Here is a 24,964-nt window from a genome sequence, read left to right on the forward strand (position 1 = left end):
ATGCAGCCTATCTAAAATGCTCCATGGGCAGGATACAGAAGAAAAACAAATTCAGAAAATTGTGCTGATATCTTACAAAGATGGGATCAAAAATGCCTCATTAGCGCACAAGCAAAAGCACTTACTCCTAAATGTACTCCCACAAAGCACTGTCTTTTATCTCAAGGAAGTGTGTCTTGGATGCATTTCTTTCAATTGTCATTTTAGTAAAATATGCTCTCATGTAAAAGCAAATTAAAATTCCTTGATAGCATTATCCAGTTTTGCACCCACCAAGTGGATTCTTGTCACTATAAATAAAAAGTACTGACTTGTGTAAGAAAGAATCCTCTAACGTGGCTCCTATTAGATGGAAAACTGAGCCTAAAACAGTAATTTTAACATTCCCGCCTGCACTATAACTCGAAGTAATTTATTCTGTGCATTTACCCAGGAAGCTTTTGCTGAAATAAATAGTAGAGTCTGGGTTTCAAGCACACAACCTGACCTGAAATACAGTATGTTCTCTACACTTCCCTGACATGTCAGTCTCCTTGGAGTTATACGTCCTCTAGAAGTATTCTGATTATCTGTCAATGTGCAGAAGTCACAGGAAAGCACACACAAATAGGCATTAATTACTGGTACTCTTAAGCTATAAGAATTAAAAAACATAAACAGCTCTTGGTGGCCAAAATGTCATCCATTAGAATGTTGAAAGAGAAAGAGAGAGTGAGAGAAAGAGAGAGAGAGTGAGTTTTTTCTTGGGCCAAAGTCCCCTTCCAGGCAGGGCAGCCAAAATGGAATTTTCTGGAATATTTTATCTGTTCTCATTGATTAAAATGTGTGATACCTGAGATCCTAGGTAACTTAAGTCTTCCATGTGTTGGATTGACTAACTCTCAGGTAATAATTAATGAGGAAGTCTCGAATTTTTCAGAATTAACTTCACACAATGTTTCTAACATATTGGGTAAAACAGATCTGTACACTATGTGTAAGCATAGTGTAGTAGAAATGCCTTATTAATTGTGAAAAGTGATAGATAAAGTGAATTTTTTACCTTGTTTGTCTTTAATCACACACATGTACAGAAATTTGTTGGGATTGTTGATTTGGTAATATTCCCAATGCCAGACTTCTTTGGGGTGCACCAATTTGTAGCAGTGGCTTCCTACCACTCTAATCAGATCTGCCTGGATTTCTTTCTGCTGATATTCCTCTTACTTTCATTATTCATCTGGTCTCTTATTCTGTGTTTGTCTTTGTCTATTTCCTTCACAGCCCTGTTATTGAATGAGCTTGGTAAGCATTTCATTTCTTGCATTTCCTTTCCATTTTTCTAGGTTATTTTCCATTTCTGTTAGGTGATATTGTAGCTCTCTGATATTTATCTATTGATTTGCTAGAAAGATCATTGCTTAGGGCCATTTACCCCATTTTTATTAAGGTCAAATAGTATAGTTTATATTACATTTTTAATTTAGTACAACCATTTTAAAAAATCAATGATTTCCTAGGTGTGCACACAAATTAAGTTTGTGCATTAAACTTCAGAATCTTAAAAGAATGATTTGCGATTCAATCATGAATGGATGGTTTCATACATATCTTCTTAACTGTAAATAGAATTTTGGCAAGCATTTTTACTTTGGGTGGGTTGTCAGGCAGTTGGATTTCACTATTGTTACTTAGAGTATTAGATTTTAACATTTATTTTTTTTTCTCTTTTAGGTGGCTTCACAATAACAGGTATGAATTTTGAAAGTCTAATCCTATCCAATTTTATTTTTCTGCCTTTTCCTCAATATATTAATTTTTAAAAATAATTTCATTTTCATTTGCTTTTAATAAAGGAAAATATCTGTATGGTAAGATAATTTAAAAATATTTCTTACTTTTCCCCCAAACACCCTTAAAAACAAATTGAATTCACATCTTATGTAACCTGCATTAACCTGTAACTGTGGCACATGGTGTGCTCTTGCTAGTTTTATACACTTAACATTTTTCAAATTAATAACATGTGTGTGTTGTGTTTGTAAGAAAATTCCTACAGAGAATCTGTGATTGTTTATTTTGACACTGGTCAATTTGCAGATATTCACATAGCACTGATGATGTGCAGCATACCCTGATAGATGCTGCAAGAATACCAAAATAATAAAATAAAACAATTGCTGGCCTTAAATAAACATAGGATTTGATATTCAAGACTATTAAGTGGCATAAGCTCAGGGTACTCATAATAGATAATGCCAAGTTCAGAGAAAACAGAACAGCCCCTACCACTCATTCTATCAAGCCGTTCTGAGCTCCTCTTTGGGGACTTAGGACTTAGTATTAACAACATGGTAATGAGTAATATTAGAAGTGCATTATAAAGTACCTTATAAAATCTGAGAATGTTTTAAACCTTTAAATCCAAAATCATATCACCCTGTGTTGATAGCATTTTAAGGACTTATTTATTTGAAAATCAGAGAGTGGGAGAGACACAGAGAGAGAGATTTCCCATCTAATAGTTCACTCCCCAAATGGATGTAATGGCCAGAGCTGCACCAGGCTGAAGTGAGGAGCCAGGAACTTCATTTGGGTCTCCCTTGTGAATGCAGGAGCTCAAGCGCTTTTGGTCATCTGCTGCTGCTTTCTCAGGCACATTAGCAGGGAGCTGTAGCAGAAGTGGAGCAGTTGGGACTTGAATTGGCACCCATATTGGATGCCAGCACTGCAGACTGCCGCTTATCCCATTACAGCACAGCGCCAGCCCCCTGTTAATTGTTATTATTTAGCACAACTCTAAATCTATTTTCTTCTGTACAAACGAAAGACATTACCTTGCAGCATGCTCTGTTGACCTTAAAATATTCTTACCCTTTCAGAGTTGTCTGTGCCAGATTCAAAGAGGAAGACAAATATCAAACAGTAGCTCTTATTTGTCCAGAGCTGCAGGTTGAAGATGTCTCTAATGGCCTACATCCCATATCCTAAATGGCATTTCCCAATATATTGTATAAATATCAAAAATCTGTAATGTATTCTGCAGATATCAAAATTTTTAAATCATATTGCTGAACAAAAATGTCTAGAAGGAAATATTTCCAAAATTACTAATAATGAAAATACTAAGGTAAGAATTGGGTTGTATTAGTGGAAATTCATGAACAAACAGTTCTAACATGATTCAGTTCAAAATGGAACATTCTATATATGGGAAATTTCACATGGACTGTTGCTCCCTACTGTTTCTCTCTGGACACAGCATTTAATGACAAAATGATTCATAGACACTTAGAGACACAGATATTGAAAAGGATAAAAGTGTGAAATAGGACAAGTCCTCATACAGGATTTCTTAAATCTGGTTTAACTGAAGCTCTCCCAGTCATATTTCCTATCTGCACCACTGAAGGTTATTTTTTTAATCCAAGTGCAGAAATTTTATTTTTTAAATTTTTTCTCACCCTGTCATTGTAACAAATTTTAGTCATCTTAGAAATATTCTGATACTTTCGCCCAAAAATAAATTAATTATCCTTGAGAGGTTTGAAGAAGGTAGAAATTTGGCAAACCAGCCTTCATAACATTATTGAAGTAATTATGATTTTTAAGTCAACCATTATAGAAATAGTGACTTATTCAGCAGCACCATCAATCTCATGCAGCCTGGTAATGAGATCTTAACTAAAAATATGTTGTTTGGCTATAGAATATACAGTTAAATGCATTCATGTGTATAGATATTTTCCTATTTTCTTTATCATAGAATACATCAGGATTTTATTGTTAGGGCTTTCTTCCTATGCCACTTGAATCATCTTCCCTTTCAATATCTCAGGTAATGAGATCCTAATTTTCTTTTCTTAGAAATTTGTCACACCAAGTTCTGTAATATCTGCCCAGTAAAATCCTACATTTCCTACCTTGGCCACATCTTACATTCAGGATGACAGAGTCACTTCTTCCAAAGGTTGCTATCATCTGATCATTAAGCTCTTCCTTGTGACTGAAACTTTATTATGAAATCATAGTTTCTCTATTATCGCTTTCTCCCAAGACTTGAAATGGATGCAGTTGGAACAAAAGAATGTTCCAGAACATTCTAGTAATTTCTACATTGGGCTGGCCATTCCTGCTTTCCTAGAAAAGGGTCACCTTACACGACTCTTCCTGACTCATGCCATAATGTCCTGGATCCACTCTACTGATGCCCTTGAGGAAGGTTCTAAAACATAGTTCTCCCCAGTGAAAAGCTGCTTTAAGCACTGCAGAGGTTTTCTTTGAAGTTACTTTGAGGCTTTGAAGTAAAGACTTTTGAGTTGTAGAGGCAATAGAGAAGAATCTATCTGGCCCTTAGACTTTATGACCAATTTTGTGTGGACTTGGGCAGCTGAGACTATACCTAAATTTGAAGCAGGATATATGAAAATTGAAAGAAGTCATGTGGCCCACAGCCTAATACCAGTATTTCAGAGATCTCATTAGTGATGGACATTCAGTACATGGAGGTGCTTTTGGATTTTACAAATCTTTACGTGTTGTTCCTGGACCTTGCCTCACTGAAAAACTCTTATTTGGACTTTATGATCTCATCTCCCCTTGAACTTCCTGTCATATGAAATGAAAACACCCTATTATGATAGCTCATTAGAGTCCATAAAACATTTCTTATCCATTATATCATTTGCTCATAAATCTTATGGAATAATATTTTGTTGTTCTCACTTATAGGGGAGGGAATGAAGGTTCCAAGAAATTGATTGGTGTACTCCAAAGCACCTATCCAAGACACAGAGCCAGATCCTCTGGTTTTATATTCAAGACTGTTTGACGCCTTTTCTCACCCTATCACTGTTCTAGTTTCCACCCCCATTTTTCCTACATACTTTTTAAAATTTCACAATGAAAACCTTTTCAATCTGAAGTCTAGCTGTGTCTTCTTAATACTATCATTGTGAATTCCAGTCACATGAAAAATTAGAGGAACCCCACATGCAGCAAGCTAGCAAACATATATATGGATTTTTAAAAAGTAAGTATTTTGGCTCAATATGGAGAGGAAAGGATGTTTGATTCCCAGAACATCTAAGGTATATAGCTATAGGATTCCCTTAAAACTCTATAGCAGTTAATATTCCTGTTTAATATTACTCCTCTAATTATATTATACTCATCATCATAAGAAGGCATTTACATGCCTTTTGAAAGGAAGCCAAACAGTGAAAATAACACTTTCATCACTCCATAAGTTAGAGGTACAAAGCCCTTTCAACTATAATTCATTTTACAATTGAGAAATTTAGTCTCAAGAGAAGAATGTCTTTCCCAGGATTGGATGGCAAGCATATGGCAAAGTTGGCACTGACTCCCAGTCTCATGATTCCCAGGTCAGTTCTGGGTAGCTCTTGGTCAAAGAAAACAGCAGGTGGATCTGGAAGTCATTTGAAACAGGAATTCAATGAAAACCCCACACCTGGTTAATCCAAACAGTTGCTGTGATGAGTTCTCCTTGCAAAACTTGCAAATATATAAAACATTTTCCTATTCAGACTTCTCAGGAAATAAATGTAGTAAGCATGTTCCCAGATGCTTTGTTACTTGACCTTTAAACAAACCTGTGATGTAGACAGTGTGGGTACTGTTATCCACGTTTTACACATGGGAAAACTGGAGAAATAGCCTACTCAAGCTATACTGTTAGCACTAATAGACTTCAAAACCAGGACACTGACATTATACCAAGTTCTTTCTGTTGTACCATGATTCCTATGGGAGCAGTAACTTGAGGGATCTGGGTGCTCTATTGCAAACACCTGCAGGGATGCAGATGTCTCTCTTACTTTGCAGCATGTGATTCATTCATATAATCTGGTTTTACTCATGGAATGCTTACCCAATCTGTGGGCAGTGATCTGCATCAGTCTACCCCACCAAAACCCTGTTTTTGACACAAAAGTGTGATTTGTGATCATTAGTCCTCTTACTAACATTGCTTGCAATGTGTGCATCTGGTGTGATGTTAAGCTTACTAATTCCACAAGATATGACAGAAAAACAATGCAATCCATTCTGCTGATTTCCCACCTGTCCTTTTGCTAGGCCAGCCTGTCTTGAGGAAAGTCCATGCTAGAGACCATCCTGTTCCCTCTACTGTAATCACCATTGCAGGTATTCATTTTGTCAAAGTCATTGAAAACCAGCCTTCAAGTGTTATGTCTTTTGACATTAAATTCATGTTAGCCTTTACTTTCTCTAAAATATGGCTAAGGAATGCAGTGGCTTCTCTGGCAGCTGAGGTTCCAATGGGTTAGCAACAAAATACAACCACAGCAGAGCAGAACAGGAGGCACTGGGAATGGGGGCCAACTTACAGAGAAGATCGATCCAATGACCACTCCCTCTCAAGTTCCCATATATTCCACATTTCTTGCTAATAACTCTTACTCAAGAGTCTCTCATTCCTAGTGTAGTGAAGATCCTTAAATTCTGAGCTCTATTTCTTCCCAGAGACCTTCTTTTTGCCTCCAGGTAAGATGATGTTATCCAGATAATGCACATTTATACATCTGTAAGATTTCTCCATAGGGGAAAAGAAAATTGACAGAGTGGTCAGAGGGTTACACAAGTACCCAAGGTCTACTATAGATTCAGAGCCTGGATGTCATCTACTCTCACTAAGTCTTTGTATGAGGACAGGGATATTTACCCTGCAATCATCATCATTGTCCATCACTGACCATGGCAGTAGAAACGCTCCTGCCCAACGCAGTGGACTTCCCTCATCCTCATGTCCCACACCACCATCCATTAATCACAAAAATCCAGCCCTGACTATGGAGTTGTTCCAGAATATTCCACATGGAAATAAAAGTACCAGTCTCTGTAAGCTCTACTCAGAGTGGTCAGGGACTGAAAACTCAAAAGACCTCTGCTTTTGGACTTGTCAGCATAGTTCTGAATGAAAGATCAAAATAATGCTGAGCGCATAGTCTCATCACTTGCCTTAGAATCCTTTTCCAAATTCTACATTATTCACTAAGATTAAAAATTTTGACTATGTGAATGAGTAGCAACAGCAGCTGCTCAAGTACAGATCTCTATATTGAGATAGACCATATGGGTTATATTGGCTTCTAATAGGGATCCCCACTCTCAGCATTTCACCTCTGGCAACAATGAAGCTTCAAAAGACTATTACAGAAAGCATTAGAAATGATCTACAACTGGAGTGCTTCTAAGCAGCTTTTCGTACTTCTGCTTTTCCCAGATCCTAGGTACCCATTGGCTTTCTTCATTTGTCATTGCTTTCAAAATCGATTAGGAAAAAGGAGATCATCCACTGGTGACTTTTATCCCAGGATTGTTCTGTGTCCTGTTAATATTGATTTTAACAGTGGGTGCTTTTTATACATTTGGCCCTTAAGTTGTTTTGCGTGGTTACAACTGTGATGTTATGTAACTTACTCCCAACTTCTCAATAAAATATGGTGAGTTTAAAAGCATAAGTATAAAAGCACAGGCAGAATTAATTTTCCCTATTTGAGAACCATAACCAAAACCACAACATATTACACTGCATCACTAGATAAATGAAAATGATTTGGACCATAGTGAGATGACCTGCTTTTGATCCAGTGCTCAAAATGAAAAGGAAACACACATAATAGATGATCAAAAAGAGGTGGTTAAGCCATTTCCCTGTACAATAAAAGGTTTCTGAAGAGAGAATACTTTCAAAAGTAGAACATTCCCTCTTTTTGGCCAATATAAACAACCTAAAACATAAAGGCTAACTTGTTAGCATCACTGTAAAGTAATAAAATAGGATTTTACCCAGCTCCCATCTCTCAATTACACAAAAATATATTTATCTCTTAAATGTATGTGATAGTTAATAAGTAGAAATAGCCTCAACCCTTCCATGATGCTGTGCCTTTCTACTTTGACTTCTCTCTTCCTGGAGTTCATCCCTACCTCACCACTCCTAGGCATTCCTGTCAACAGGTTCTCCTGTCAAGCTGCTTCTATGCACGCCCCAAGGCTCTAACTCCCTTGGGCAGAGCTAGTTGCTCCCTATTCTGATACCTCAGCCTTTACCATGCTACACTGGGGGTTGTCCATCTTCATGCCATCTATATGTCATCCAAATGAGTTCTTGGAAGTTGGGGGCTTGGGGTGAGGAGAACTATGGCTGTGCTCACATAGATGAAGGGTGTGCAATGGCATAGATCCAATGAATGAATGGCCTTTGTTAATGGATAATGCAAAAAAGAAGTACAAACAGTGAGGTGGAGAGTCACACAGAAATTTTTTTTTTTTTGAGAATCTGCATTTCATATATTTTGACAGATTCTGGTGGATGTGAGGGCAGTTCAAAGACAGTGAGACATATTGTTCTATTCCAGTATATTTATATTCTGGATAATTGTATGTAAAGGTAATTTAGAATTTTTAAAGAAGTTTGAGTATGTTCCTGTTCAGTATACACAGTGAATATTTATTAATTTAAGGTTCCAGTGGTAGTCGCTAAATCCCAGGTAATCAATTTTATGTAAGAAGAGGTGAGTCTTGAAAAATAAGTGGGATTTAACTAGATGGAAATAAGAAATCTTTTCCAAATAGATAGAAAGGGGAGAGAAATGTGATTTGTCTTAAGAGTTTAGCAGGTGATAGAGATGAGGCACCCTACTTTTCTTTAGTATGAAATCTGATAAGACTCCAAAATTTTTGTCATTTTCACACCTTTTTTTATAACTTTGGTTGCATATCAACTATATTTTTATTTACTTAATATAATTTTTGACATTGCCTCTCATTTTTACTTCACTGAATTTGTTTTTATAACACAACTTTAAGTCACTAACACAAGGAAAACTACAATCACTTGCCATAAATAAAAAACATGTTATTGAATTCTAACTAGGTTCTATATAACATTCTACACTTGAGAACTACTTCCTGTATCTTAAAATAGTGGAAACCCAAACATTAGAAACTAGTTATAAAACATAAACATTTATTTTTTAACAAAAGAGTGAAAGATTATTTGAAAAGAACCTTTTGAAGGCCAGCATTGTGGCATAGCAGATAAAGCTGCACCCTGAAGTGCTGGCATCCCATGTGGGCACCTGTTCAATTCCCAGCTCCCTGCTAATGGCCTGGGAAAGAACAGGGGATGACCCAAGTGCTTGGGCTCCTGTCACCTATGTGGGACACCCAGATGAAGCTCCTGGCATCTGGCTTCAGCCTGGTTCAGCCTTGGCTGTTGTGGCCACTGAGGGAGTGAACCAGCAGATGGAAGATCTCTCTCTCTCTCTCCCTCTAACTCTGCCTTTAAATAAATATTTTTTAAAAAATCAAGAACTTTTCACTCACTGTATTATTTGATTTCATTTAATAAAACATCCATATTTCTCACTTTTATTTTGTGAAGTGCTGCACTAAACAGTAGGACCACATTCCATTTCTTTTATAATGTCTCTTTTTTCTACCTAAATTACACTGAGTTCCATTAAAAGCAATCTGTCACTTATAAGTAAACTCAGAAAATAATATATTATGTAAATATAATATATAATTATATATTATATACATATATATTATAAACATATATATTATAAATGTTCTCCCTTAATATCTGTGGTTTTTTTTCCCAAAGGAACCTCTTATTTAATGAGTACAAATTTCATAAGTACAACTTTAGGAATATAGTGATTCTTCCCACCATACTCACCAACCCACCCCTACCCCAACCTTACCTCCTCCTCCCTCTCCCATTGCCAGTCCCATTCTTCATTAAAGAAAAAAAAATAAATAAACTGTTCCTCAACAGTCAAGATAGGGCTGTTCAAGTCATTGCTTCTCAAAGTGTCAATTTCACTTCTACAGGCTTCCTTTCAGGTGCTTTGTTAGTTATCACAGAGCAGGAAGATCATATGGTATTTGTCCCTTTGGGACTGGCTTATTTCACTTAGTGTGATGTTTTCCAGACTCATCCATTTTGTTGCAAATGACCAGATTTCTTTCTTTTTTTTTTTTTTTTTTTTTTTTTTTTTTTTTACCACTGTGTCCAAAGAGTACATATCCCAAGATTTCTTTACCCAGTCTTCAGTTGACAGGCATTTAGGTTGATTCCATGTCTTAGCTATTGTGAATTGAACTGCAATAAACACAGGGGTGCAGATTACTCTTTTATTTGCTGATTTCATTTATCTTGGACGAATTTCCAGGAGTGGGATGGCTGGGTCATATAGTAGGTTTTTATTCAGATATTTAAGGTATCTCCAAACTGTTTTCCATGGTGGTTTTACCAGTTTATATTCCCACCATTAGTGGATTAAGGTGCCTTTTTCCCCACATCCTCACCAGCATGTGTTGTTTGTTGATTTCTGTATGAAAGCCATTCTAACTGGGGTAAGGTAAAACCTCATTGTGGTTTTGATTTGCATTTCTCCTACAGCTAGTGATCCTGATCATTTTTTCATGTGTCTGTTTTGGATTTCCTCTTCTGAAAAATGTCTAAATTCAAATTGCTACCCAAGTTGTAGGACTACTTCTGGGAAAACACTTTTTTTCACTATAAGCCTTCAAAACATACATATTTAGCCAGCATTTTGGAAAAAGACACTAATATACCCTGCTGCTCTGAAAACTACCAATGTCATTCTAGGCTCAAGGATCTGAAAGCAGAGGAATCAAAATATGATTGATTTGAGCAATGTGTAAATTGAATTTTACATATCTCAGCCAACCCCATTAACTGGGTACACACAATTTTGCAAGGAAAAAGAGATTCCAATCAGAATCCTTTGCCTCCCCTTGGGTCATCACATCCCAATCCTAGTATAGTATAAGAACTATTGCTACTTTTACAGCTCAGTTTTTTTTTTTTGTTTGTTTGTTTGTTTGTTTTTGTTTTGTTTTGTTTTGTTTTGCTTCTGCTAACAGTCAACAGCTTTTGGGCAGTCCAAAATCATTTATATTTAATCTTCATTTAGTGTATTTGGTGACACTGGAGTGGGAAAGCAGATTGTAAAATATCCTCTTAGGAAAACACTATTAAATACATACTAAAGAATTAATTGACAGGCTCTATTCTGCTCTTGCCTTTCATTGGTGTTGACCCTTGATATATAAAATACTTACAGCTAATCTTGGCACATCTGCCACCTGCCCTTACTGTGAACAACTCTCTTAGGAACTCTGCAACAATGACTAGAGCCATGAATGGGGCTAATATCTCTTCCTCATGAGATACAGTACGGTCCCTCAGCAGAGGGAGCCTTTGGTCTTCAGAAAGTATGGGCGGTGTAGCGCCCTGCAGAAGCTGATATCTATGTGTAGAAGGCAGAAAGCCTGGGCAAGAAGACCCTCTCGTTTGCACGTCTTCTCAGTCAACACACTCCTATTGGAGGAAAGCAGTCTATCTGGAGTCCTGGAGGTGAGGGCAGCAGGGCCGAGGTCTTCCCTTGGAGATGACGTTCATTCCACTTGACACTGATGGGAAGTTGCCCATCTTGTTCCAGCATCCTGAGCCTGAAGGATAAGGCTGATTACATGACGAACACTTGGCCTTCCCACGTGCCTGGCCTGCTCGCTCTGTAATTCAGCCTAATGAACTTCAAGCAGTGAGAGCCAACTGTGAGCTTCCCCTCGTTAAGGGACTCAGATCCGTTAACATCTTCTTAGCGCCCACCTACTAGCTTCTCCTGGTGTGTGCCAGATGTGGTGGTTTTGCATATAATTGCACTCACATATTGAATGAATGGTAATACCCTACAGGCTCCACCCTCGACCTCCCTGTTTACTCAGCAAGGTCAAGGTTTTCCTGACATAGTTCAGCCTTGTACCAGAGAAAGGGAGAACTAGAGCTTCCAGCATCGAGTGGATGTTTTACTGCTTAACTTTCAACAGAGGCTCTTGGCAAGAGAGAAGCTAAGATCAGAATGTCCTTTCTGACACCTCTTTGTCCTTGGGGAATTTTCTGTGGCCTCAGAAAATGGAGAGGATGAGGCCACAGTCCTCCATCCCGCAGGGTCACTCTAGGATTTTTAATTGTATTTCCCTTCGGGCACATGCTGATGTGTACAAACAGGAAGCTGAGCCCACATCACAGGGAACTGCTAGGTGATTCCTTCAGCCCAGAAAATATGCAAACTGACTGTGTCTCAGTGACCCACCCCTATGCAATACTTTTCCTCATCTGCACTTCCACATGAGCTTAATCAATATAATCTCTTGCTGTCACAGTGATATGCTGCCCAATACAACAAATCTCTGACCAATTCTCCCCTCCAGACTGCAACTTTAACCAAGGGGCAGTTTCTAGATCTTTTGGGGCTTCCTTCTTCATTGTTTATTTTTTGTAGCAGGATCCAGGGGTTTCCAAATACAAAGGTGTGCATTGTTCACTGTCTTGCCTTCCCTTTCACAGAGGAATATGATGACAAACAGCCACTGACCAGCAAAGAGGAAGAGGAGAGGCGCATTGCAGAAATGGGGCGCCCCATCTTGGGAGAACACACCAAGTTGGAAGTGATCATTGAAGAATCCTATGAGTTCAAGGTATGCCCACCAACACTGCCCACCCAGAGACGAGGCACACCCTGGGAACGAGACCATTCAGAGTGTTGACCCGAGATGTAAGATCCATTTGGAAAGAACCATAGATTTGATTTCAGAAATTTGCTCATTAATTGAGAGGCCTTCAGACTAAATCGGGTTTACAGAGTTAACAGGGAACTAAGAGATCCCGTAAACAGATAGCATCAGGGATGAGGCCCAGCAGGTGGCATTTGTCACTGCACAGAATCAGAGGGAAGGCTTGGTCTGAAGCAATAGCAAGGAAGACATACAGGTGTTTTGTGTGTGAAAAAGTCTGTTTGAAAAGTCTATGTTTATTGGAAGCAGAGCATTCACACTACTGAAAAAAAGGAGGCTTTTGTTTTAGAAGGGGGAGAGTAATCTCTCCCAGTGGAACATCCCATTGACGAGCTCTCATTAGATTTAGCCACTGTAGTGCAGTCAACATACTGAAGGTTCAGTGCCTACAACCAGCATTTATACTTGAGCTGATAAAATTGCATTCCCAGTTCTCCAGGTAATGAAAGTCATTTTTTCAGAGGTTGAAAACATAGGCCTTGCCGTGAGCTTATGACTTTGAGGTGAAAGTTCCTATTGACCTTTAGCTGCCCCTTCTGCTCCCCACCCCCACCTTTCAGCCTTTCTCACTCTGAGATCTTAAGAGGAGCCACACCTCTCTGCTGCAGTGGGACAGGAAAAGTACGTCCTCTCTCTTCCTTTCCAGCATTACAAACCCACAACAAAGCAGGATTTTCCTCACTTATTTTTCAAAAGCAAACTCTGCTCCTGTTTGAAAAACCAGACTGAAGGTTCCAAAAGGGGGAATCAGGGCACCACCAACTTAGAAGCCACAGTATTTCCTCTGGAGCGTGGGTCTGTTATTTTTTAAACCTGGTTCACAGATTGAGGTGCCTGATAGGAGACAGGTGAAAGCCAAATCTCTTTGCAATTAAAGTGGATTTTTGAAAAGATAAAGTGTAATTACTCTATCTCCTTTGGGCCACTGAGCGTCTATTAACTCCTCCTTTTACTCATTCCCGTAATAAGAGGAGACAGCACGTACAATGGAACCAATGTTTGCTAGGCAGAACCCATCTATTGTTTTATCTGGAACGTGGCTCAGTGAATATCCATGGACTAGCCTGTAATTCCAGAGATACAAGGATTTCAGACTGCCCATGTCTTTGGACCAATCTGTTGCTCCTTTGTTCAAGCATGTCCAATCTCTTTCATGCATCCTTTCTTCCCCCGTCGAATCAGAGAGCCTCGTGCCACTTACTGCAGCAGAAATTCTACAAGCAGGCATTTCCAGAGCAAGCTTGCCCTTCCCTGGGTTCTCACAGGGAGTGGTTTATTCTCTCTCTCATGAGATAACCCCCAACCCTGTCCTTCCATGCACCCAAGCTAGGAAGAGAAATCACAGTGATTTCCTTGAGTAAGGCATGGCTCAATCTTTGTTGCATACAGAGCCCTCTTTGACAACCTGAGAATTTGGAAGTCCGCAAGTCTCTACAAAAGTACAGTTGTTGGGGGTACTTACCCTCCTAGACTAGCTTCCCAGACCCTTTGCTTTCATCTCCTCAGAGTTCACCAGTAACTGTTGACATCTACAGGGCATCTTACAGGCCTGTTTCTGAAATGGCCCCGATTATCTGTTTCTAAAAAAAACCTATTTTTAAAATCCAATGCTAGGTGGGTGATATTGTGGCATAGCAGGTTAAGTTGCCACCAGTGACACCAGCATCCAATATGGGCATCAGTTTGGGTCCATGCTGCTCCATTTCAGGTCCAGCTACCTGCTAATGGCCTGAGAAAAGTAGGAGAAGATGATCCAAGTGTCTGGGCCCCTGCACCCATGTGGGAGACCCAGATGAAGCTCCTAGCATTGGCCTGGCCCAGCACTAACTGTTGTAGCATCTGGGGAATAAACCAGTAGATATAATATCTCCCTCTTTATCTCTCCTTCTGTATAATTCTGACTTTCAAATAAAAAAAATAAATCTTTTTAAAGTAATTCTTGTTTTCAGCTCCCAGAGATGATTAGAGAACCAGACCTGGGTTCCACCTCATAATTCCCCACTCTGCTTTTGCACTGAGTTCTATGCTGACTAAAGGCATAGCTTTACTAACACTCATTGCTGATGGTGAAGTTTACACATTTTCTTGGAACCCTAGTGCAGCAGAGGCTGATCACTGATATTTAGGATGACTGGCATCCAGGTAAATATAAAGAATAATGTCTGAGTTCAGGTGTCTGAACTTCAAATTCCTTTTCATTCACTAGCCTGTTTCCCACAGGTCAAAGAAGGATATATACATATGCAAATTATGTCCTAGGAAAAATCTGTCATGGTTCCACAGGATTAACATGAACTGATGTTTTAACTACCATGGGTTTTGTGCTTATTTAAATATTTAGTTTATCTTTAAAATTGTTCTTAGGCATTTCTTGAGAAAAGTTTATGTTAAACTGTTAGACAGTTTATCTGTTCTGTTGTTTATCTCTCACATGATGAGATTCTGTTCTTTGGCTTCCGCACAAATAGTGCCCCTTGGAGAGACCCACCCCAAGTTTCCATTACACATAGGAAAAATCAAGGTCATTTCTTGTTCTGTTCCACACAGCACTTTGAATTGGCTTCACCAAGATGCTCAGAGTACTTGATGAGATATGGCTGAATTGAGAGAGAAGAGGCAGATGCTTGTCATGTGTTTCAAGTTATGGTAGCCAACAAGAGTGACTGCTACAGCTATTATCAGGGGCACCAGCATGTCTAGATACCAGGCTAGAAGCTAATAGGTCACCACCCTAAGGACATGCAATCCAGCCAAGAATAATGCTGCAAATACAACTCGAGCCAGTTGGAGATGGGCCCTTTCATATTTATCTCCTCAGTGTTTCAAGTCAATTCCTGTGACTCTTCTTGAACTAACATGCTTGGTAATATAATTTGATTTGTGCCTTTTATACAAGCCCCCTCACGCTGCATTTCCCTTACCCCAGTTAGCTGATAAAATGCTGCCTCTCGAGACATAGTCAGTTCAGGTACACTGTGTTAAACGTGTACAGATTTCCAGCTGAGACAAATAATACATGTTTTCTGCCTCTTTGCAATGAGTGGAAGTTCGAGGATGCCTTGACAGTAAGTGTGTGCGGATGTTGGGTAGACTAGTCAATGTCGTCGTTTCTCTGGAAGAGTCGCTTCATGGTCCTGGAAATGAGCCTTCTCCCTGTAGCTGCCGTGATTTGTGATAGTGCTTTGAGTACACCTGCTTACTTAGTTTGCTTGTGAAGGCTTGACTGCTCCTGTTGTTCTGTCAACTGAGTTTGGAACACACAGAGTGTTAATTGTACAAAACGAAGTGCTTAAAAAGTTGAAAGAAAAACAAAGGGCAAGCAGTGTGGCCCAAGTAAAGCATGGTAAAGGTAATTTGATGCAAGGTAAACTGCGGTGTTCCCTAAACCATAATAATCAAACTACTTTGTTTTGTCTTATCCTGTATTTTCTTGTTTGCAACAGGAATTGGCTGAGAGTGGAACTGTAACAGCTATGAGGCTGACCAGATGGGTAGCCAAAGAAAAATCCTTTACTGATGATCATGCAGCAAGCAACCTTGAAACTCTGTTACTGGGTGGCATTTCACCAATAACCCCCCCCCCAAATTAACAAAAAAATATCAATTTTTGGTTTTAGAATCTGTTGTTTCCCATAATTCACAGATATGTCATGTTGGCAGGGTGTGCCTTAATTCAATTGCAGGTAGTACACTAAAATGAGACAAGTAGAGAAGCAAATCTCATAAAGCATTGGAGGGGAATGGAAGGACCTTTGCAACATTTGTTATTCTGAACACAGAGGCTGTTCCTCATTGGCCACCAGTCAGTGAGGACGCTTGTATTTGCTATAGAGAAGTTTCCATTTCAGAATGTCTCCAACTAATGACAATGCTTGTCTGCATAATCGTAATAGTGTTTGATGCCAATGCAGTTGTTCTGAACCTAACATCTGCTACCCTTTATAGAACTCTGGGGGTTCAAAACCAACAAGGTCTTAGAGTACCCCAAGCCTTAATAAACGCAGCAGTCTTATCTTATTCTTTTTAACATTTCTAGAGTACTGTGGACAAACTCATTAAGAAGACAAACCTGGCCCTTGTGGTTGGGACAAACAGCTGGAGAGAGCAGTTCATTGAAGCTATCACTGTCAGTGCTGGTGAGTACCTTTCTCTGTATGTCATAAGTTAAAATGGCCCATTTGGAACTGACTTTTCCCATTGTGATGACTTGGTCAATGGCAAAGCATCAAAAAAAATCCATGGTAAAATTTAAAGATAAATAAATGCATCTGTTACATATGTACACATTTTGGAGACTAAAATAGACTATCTCAGTGCAGCAAATTTCTTCAAACATGACATCTTTCTTGATGTTGCATCTGTCTCTTTCTGGAAATAGATGAGATAAATTTCAAGCCTTTTGTGTCCCTAATTCACTAATGGTCCATCACAAGTCTTTGTCTGGAAAAGGCCTTGGAAGAAGCAGAGGGGCCAAGTGAAGGTCAGAAAGAAAGGAGGGAAATCATAGGTGCAAAAGGAAAGCGTCCAGGTGATTTGCCTCGGCCATCTGCATCATTGTATGCTCTCTGCAACAGTGTTTAACAACTGTCTGCTTGCACTGGCTCTAGAGGTGGAAATAGAAGCACACTCTGTTTCTTCCTGCACACACAACAGTGCAGTGTCTTATTTAGAAAAATCCTGCAAAATGAAGTGTTTTTCAAACTCAAGGAGACAGCAACCCGAGGGATTTAAACACGGAAAAAAGTGTCCCCTTTGTGGGCTGTCAAAACCTTATCCACTCTCTACGTGATTGTGTAAACACAGAGGAAATCCCCTCTCGAAAATGCATGAAAGCAACCATATCCTGGGATTTTTGTTGATGTTCTTCTGGTCCATCTGCTCTGGCTCTTTCTCTTTAAAGATCTGCACAGGCCCATCTTCTCATGTTGCAGCTGGTGCACGAAGTTGGAGTTTGCTCAGTGGTGATTACCAAACTGTAAAATGTAGAGACACATCACTGACAGTTGGGCCATGACTTCTAACACAGCCCCCCTTTTCCAGTCTGCAGTGGGATAATTTGACAGATATCTCAAGTACTGTAGAAACAGAGTGGTTAAAAAAAGGTGCCTTTTAATATTAGTGCTGTTTATAATCATGCTTTGATTTCTTGAAGTTCAGTATACAATGGGATTTATGAACATTAAATAGGGGTAACTTCCTTGGAGAGTGGGTTTGAAATTTACACCTAAGCTCTAATAGGAGAAGGAAGCTCCCTCTTTATGGCTTATGCATCTCTGTAATTGTAAGTTTAGCATCTGAGGCATGGGCTATACTGATTCTTCATAGAGAAAAGAAGTGAACAGTCAAAAACTGCTGTTGATGCCAATACTAGACAACATGAAAAATAACCAATTTGTCTTCTGATCCTTGACATATTAGAATTGAAAATCAATTAAAACAACCAAGACTTAGTGAAGCACTCCTAATAGCTTCCAGGTTTCTCTTGGCTGCAGACAGATGAACATTTGTATAATGACCAGGTACTGATCTCATTCATTCATTTTCCTACGTAACAGTCATTGTGTTTGGTGCCAGGATTTTGATAGTGAATGAACAAATAGCCCTGCCCAAGTAAAGCTTACATTCTAATGGAGGAAGCAGCAAGTAAGATGACTAAAAGTTAAAATGTATGTGTGATGGGGGCCTGTCATGGAGAACAAGGAAACTATGCAGGGAAGCTTTCGTAGGGTTGCAGTTTTAGCCAAGATGGACAAGATGACATCGATGCAGACAGGAAGGCCTCAGTTGCTTTCTTGGCTGAAAGTGCCCCGGCCACCTCTCTGGGAGTGATGGTGTCATAATTTCATGATGGGACTAACTCCTGCCCACATGTTTTTTCACTGTGAATGAAAGAAATGCAAAGGCCCTCCAGTGTTCTTATTGGTTATACTATGTATCATGTTTTATGTTTCTAAATGATTGCTTGGTGATAAGGCACAGTTGCTTAGAAATTTGCAGACCTCTGAGTAAACTGACTTTATAATTTTGAAACACAAACTATCAGAAAGACACACTCATAGTTTATAGGCATTAAATGGCAAACACATAGTTGAAAGGCAGTTTAAAAAACCCAGTGTTTGTCATTATGATTACATTTAAGTGTCTAAAGAATGTTAATATTCTTAGGTCATTAAACAGACAATAAAATTTGTAAAGCAGCATTTATTGAAGAGAGACTTGCATTGGAATTTAAGATTTCATGGCCAAATAGAATCAAAAGATTTGCCTTATTAAAAATATTAAATTGCTTCTAAAGGGCTCTACTGAGAGACTTTTTTTCCCAAGCAATTTTCTGTGCAAAATTGAGTCTATATATCTTGCTAAACAAAAATGAAATTTTGTAAATAGGATTTTCTTCTCTAATTTTCAAACTAGGTAATCCCATGTCAGCCATTTTGTTCCTCTGCTTTTCTTTAATTCCACAGCTTAGGCCTCCTATAACTACAATGTTTCTGTGCTCCCAGTTTTTTTTTTTGTTTGTTTGTTTTTTTAAGATTTATTTACTTAAAAGTCAGAGTTACACAGAGAGGGAAGGAGAGGCAGAGAGAAAGGGAGGGAGGGAGGGAGGTTTTCCATTTGCTGGTTCACTCCCCAGATAGCCACAACAGCCACAACTGCACTGATCCGAAGCTAGGAGCTTCCTTCAGGTCTCCCACGCATGTGCAGGGGCCCAAGGACTCGGGAAATCTTTCACTGCTTTCCCAGGCCATAGCAGAGGTGCTCCCAGTTCTTAAAGATCTGTATTTGAAGAGTCAAAGGATTTGTGAGACTCCAGAGATGAGGAAAGGATTCAATAGCCATGTCCCAGTGCTTCTTCCGTGGCTTCTTGTGTCCAGCACTGGGAGCATACAGCAATTAAATGACTATCAGAAACTTGCAAGGCAAGTCTGCCAATACCGAGTGAAAGTTGCACTCTCTTGCTATGCCTGGGGCCTGAGTACACACAGATACACATGTAGATCAAATATATACACAGATATCCATGCTTATGTGCAAGCATGTGATCACAGAGAGGCACCTACACAAATACCCACAAATACCTGCATGCACAGACCAGACACACAGACACAAAACACCTGAACACAGAGATACATGCATGCACCCTAGATGGTACGTGTTTGGATGTTTGAACTGCAGCTTAAAATGTGAAGATTTGTTGTCTCCTTCCAAAATATTTCCTATCTCCTTGAGGAGGGTGTTGATTTTGTAAATAGCAGAGGGAAGTATTTGTTTTCCTCAGTGCATCATAGGCTTCTTCTGCCTGGTAGGTAGTGACAGGTGTTAAGGAAAATCAGCTTACTGCCTGTCTTTTACCTGATAACTTTAAATGCCCAGCACTAAAGGTTTTTACAAAATTCCTTTTCTGTTGACATAGATTTTACATATCTAACATAGTATCTAATGACATCTTCATAATGAAAATACAATTAAAAATGGCAAAAAAGTGGCCAACATTGTGGTGCAGCAGGTTAGGCCAGCGCCTGCAATGCCAGCATCCCATATCAGAGCCAGTTCAAGTCCCAGCTGTTCCACTTCCAGGCTATTTAGCTTCCTGCTGGTGTTCCTTGGAGGGTGGCAGGAGAAGGCCCATGTGCTTGGACCCCTGCTACCCATGTGGGAGACCTGGATGGAGTTCCAGACTCCTGGCTTTGACCTGGACCAGACCTGGTCATTGCTGCCATTTCAGGAGTAAACCAGCGAATGGAAGATCTCTGTCCCTAATAGTGCCTTTCAAATATTATTTTTTTAAAATCCCTACTTGCACTCATGATTCTGACTCTTTGTTTGGCATAACCTTCACAAATTACTTGATATTCTTGATTTTTAGTTTGATCACTGGAATGAAATGCTTAGACCAGGCTAGCTCCAGGATACCACCTGCTATTGAAGTTCGGAAGCTCTGTCGATGGCCCTGAGTCCTACAGTATCCCTGATGGTATCTTGTTTCACAGAACATCTGTGTTAGCAATGGGAAAGCAGACCCTACCCATCTACCTGGCTTGCCTTAAGTAAATATTCAGGACAATACCGCATACTCGCCACATCTCTTCTCCTAGAATAAAACAGAAAGGAGGACAAAGAGTAGCCCCAAAGAAAATCAAGGGAAAGGATGGTGATTCAGAAGTACTTACTCCTCTACATGTTGTGTAATTGAAACTCAGAAATATCAGTGGAATCACCTACAGTACAAAGGAAGAATTCAACTTGAGGCCAGGCTGGAGCCTGCAGCTGACCTGTCCCCACTCACTACACCTCACAGAAGTGGCCCAATTTTGGCTAAATAAGGGGAGAGCAAAGTCTCCCAAGCCTACCAAACCAATGCAGAGACTACTTCAGTTTGGGGGATGCTCTGTCATCAGTCCATCAGACCTTCATCCATGCATGCTCTACGGATTAATAAGTGTTCTCAAATTATTTAGTATTAAAAACTGTCAGCGGTACCTCTGAACAACAATTCACTTGAATAATTACCAGCCTGATCCATTCCCGTAGTCCCAAATAATAAAAATAGTACTCAAATGAGTTTCAAGGGATTGCTGTACCATCTGCTCTAAGCAGGAATCTTTCTAGAATCTCCTCTATTATTGAATATCATTACTGTGAGGAAGTTCTCAATTCTTAATGTATTGTCCCTGAGCCATCTAAAAATCCAATTTAAACAGTTAAAAGAGAATCCAGCTAGGTCAGGTTTGACAGAGCCTCAGTCTAACTGTAAAATTACTAAAAGAAGGGGGCGGTGTTAGGGATCGGGAGTTCTTATTTTGCCCTGTTTCTTGAGTGACTATTATGATTCTTAGTTATTTTTTTGTCTAAAACCTTAAGCTGAGTAAGTTACATGAAAATGGTTCCAGTTTCATGAGAAAAAATATGAATAACTGCCTTTAAGAAAATCCGTCTCTTGGGGCCCACTTTTATTTATTAAATAATATTATCATTAATGGTGGTCTACTATATGGCCATTGTTTTCTATATACTCATAAGTAATTTATGTCCTAAGTTTGCAATTGAAGAGATTAATGCCCAGAATGATTATATAGCTTGTAGATGGCCACGCAATTAGCAAGTGTCAATCTAGAATAGGAAATCCCATCTTTGGGAATCAAAAGCCAATAAACTTTCAGCTTGACCTTAGGTGAACTCTCACAACTTCAGTTGAGGTCCAATGAAGCCACATTTTATATGAGTTGATGGGGAACAAAACGAATGAAGTAATGGTTCTTGTAGTTGCCTGAGATGGAATTGAGGGCTAGGAAATTTGTCAGCCTGGGTCAGGAAGAAAATCATTATTTCTGGAAAATGAACAGATTCAGTCACTGAGTTTCCTAGAAAGCCCAGGTTTGATTCCATCATGAGGAATAGAGGGACTTCTGCATTGTTTTGTCATCTTGGAATTACTCTTACATCTGCTGCTGGAAATTATGTCAGGTCTCCTGAAACAAAGTAGAATCAGCATCCAACCTTTTCTACAAGCTCCTGGTCTTTCCCTGTGATGTTATTGATTATTTATGTAGGTTTTACCATACTTAGAATAACTTTCACACCTAAAAAAAAGGAATAAAGATTGAATAGCGATTGTTTGAAGTTCTAACAGGAGATGTGAACAATACTGCTACCGTCTGACTTAGCTCTCATTCATATATATATGTACATAAATATATATGTATATAAATACATATATATGTATATAAATACTTATACCTGTGATAGAGAATGCATCTAACATGGATGATGAAGAAATAATATATTTTATAAAACACATGTTAGGACATTTGGCTTCCTTGGAGATGAGTTCAAATGTCAAAGAGTCATCAACTCTTTTAGCCTAGCATATAAGAAGGCAGTCAAGACACCCACATCCCATGTAGAGTGTCTAGAGTCGATACTCTGGCTCCTGGCAACAGCTTCTCCTTGATGCTGCTTCTGGAGGGCAGTAGTGATGGGACAAGTAATTGAGTCCCTACCATTCCCATGGGAGACCCTGTATTGAGTCCCCAGCTTTACTGTGGCCCAGCTCCGACTGTTGCAAGCACTTGGGAAGTGGACCAGTAGGTGGGAGCTCTCTATGTTTCACGCCTCTTAACTGAGATTATTTTCAAAACAGAAAGCCAACTAGTTGTGTGGGCCTAGACAAGTCCTGTAACCTTGCCTGTGAATTGAAAGGAATGGAATAGACAATCTTGTGAATTATCTTTGTGACACAGAAATGTGAACAGAGGACTCGGAGATACCAGAGTCTCCATTTTCTTTTTTCTTTTTTCTCTGTTTTTTTTTTTTTTTCTCCAGAAACCTTTTATTTAAGGAATACAAACTTTATATATTTCATAATTACAATCTTAGGAACATGGTGATTCTTCCCACCGTACCCATTCTCCCACCCCTTTTCTTCCACCCTCCCACCCCTTTTCCTCCACCCTCTCCTATTCCCATTCTCAATTGTTACTAAGATCTATTTTCAATTAACTTTATACCCATTTGATTAATTCTATGTTGAGTTCAACAAATAGTATGAAAAAATAACTGTTCCTCAACAGCCAAACCAGCACAGTTCAAAGTCACTGCTTCTCAAAGTGTCAATTTCCCTTCTGTAGATTGCCTTTTAGGCAATCACAGGTCAGGGAGAACCAATGGTATTTGTCCTTTGGAGACTGGATTATTTCACTAAGTATGTGTTTTTCCAGTTTCATCCATTTTGTTGCAAATGACCAGATTTCATTTTGGGGTTTTTTTATGCCTGTGTAGTATTCCATGGTGTACATATCCCACAATTTCTTTATCCAATCTTCAGTTAATGGGCATTTAGGTTGATTTCATATCTTAGCTATTGTGAATTGAGCTGCAATAAACATGGAGGTACAGATAACACTTTAATATGCTGATTTTTTAAGGGAAAGGTTTATTGGGGGAAACACAACAGACCTGAGGGAAGGAGGGAAGAGGGAAAAAGAGAAGGAGAGTGTAAGAGAGAGAGTGAGAGAAAAAGATCAAGAGACAGAGAAAGAGATCAGGAGACGAGAGAAAGAACTCATACACTGATTTCATTTCCCTTAGGTAAATTCCCAGGAGTGGGATGTCTGGGTCATGGGGTAGGTGTATATTCAGATTTCTGAAGTATCTCCATACTGTCTTCTACGGTGGATTTATCAGTTTACATTCCCACCAACAATGGATTAGGGTACCTTTTTCCCCACATCCTCACCAGCATTTGTTGTCTGTTGATTTTTGTATAAAAACCATTCTAACAGGGGTGAGGTAAAACCTCTTTGTGGTTTTGATTTACATTTCCCTGATAGCTAGTGATCCTTAGCATTTTTTCATGTGTCTGTTGGCCATTTGGATTTCCTCTTTTGAAAAATGCCTGTTTAAGTCCTTAGCCCATTTCTTCACTGGGTTGTTTCTTTTGTTATTGTTGAGTTTATTGATCTCTATATATTCTGGTTATGAATCCTTTATCAGTTGCATAATGCTTTCTCCCATTCTGTTGGTTGCCTTTTCACTTTGCAGAGTGTTTCTTTGGCAATAAAGAAGCTTCTCAATTTGATGCAATCCCATTTATCAATTTTGGCTTTGATTGCCTGTGCCTCCAGAGTCTTTTCCAAGAACTCTTTTCCTATGCCAATGTCTTGCAGGGTTTCCCCAATATTCTCTAATAATTTGATGGTATCAGGTCATAATTAGGCCTTTAATCCATTTTGAGTGGGTTTTTGTGTAAGTTGCAAGGTAGGGATGTTACTTCACACTTCCTCATGTGGATATGGAGTTCTCCTAGCACCATTTGTTGAAAAGATTGTCCTTGCTCCAGGGATTGATTTTAGCTCCTTTGTCAAAGATAAGTTGTTGTGGATGCATGGATTGATTCTTAGCATTTCTATTATGTTTCATTGGTATATCCATCTGTTTTTGTACCAATACCCATCTATTTTGATTATAACTACCCTGTAGTATGTCTTGAAATCTGGTATTGTGATGCCTCAGCTTTGTTTTTGTTGTAGAAGATTGCTTTAGCTATTCAGGGTCTACTGTGTTTCCATATGAATTTCAGCATCGTTTTTCTATATCTTAGAAGAATGTCCTTGGTGTGTATATATTTGTTTTGGTATTGCACTGAATCTGCACACTGCTTTTGGTATAAAGGACATTGTGATGATATTGATTCTTCCAATCCATGAACATGGAAGATTTTTCCATTTTTTTGTATCTTCTATTTTTTTCTTTAGTATTATATAATTTTCATCATAGAAATCTTTAGCAATAAAATATCAACTTGTTTTTTATGGTATCACTATTT

The 24,964-nt window shown here is 39.0% G+C and overlaps 1 protein-coding gene across 1 annotated transcript in view; it reads left to right on the forward strand.

The window, feature by feature from the left end:
• SLC8A1 (solute carrier family 8 member A1) overlaps window positions 1–24,964 on the forward strand; it is a gene marked incomplete at its 5' end in the record, with an annotated part of 321,178 nt that overhangs the window by 249,612 nt on the left and 46,602 nt on the right. Inside the window, 4 exon segments of the mRNA NM_001170958.1 lie at window positions 1,264–1,284; window positions 1,714–1,731; window positions 12,413–12,543; window positions 16,676–16,775. Of these exon segments, the coding sequence (NP_001164429.1) occupies window positions 1,264–1,284; window positions 1,714–1,731; window positions 12,413–12,543; window positions 16,676–16,775 (270 nt within the window).

This window comes from Oryctolagus cuniculus, chromosome 2 (genome assembly GCF_051225735.1).
Source record: "Oryctolagus cuniculus isolate XC-2025 breed Fujian yellow rabbit chromosome 2, ASM5122573v1, whole genome shotgun sequence".
NCBI lineage: Eukaryota > Metazoa > Chordata > Mammalia > Lagomorpha > Leporidae > Oryctolagus > Oryctolagus cuniculus.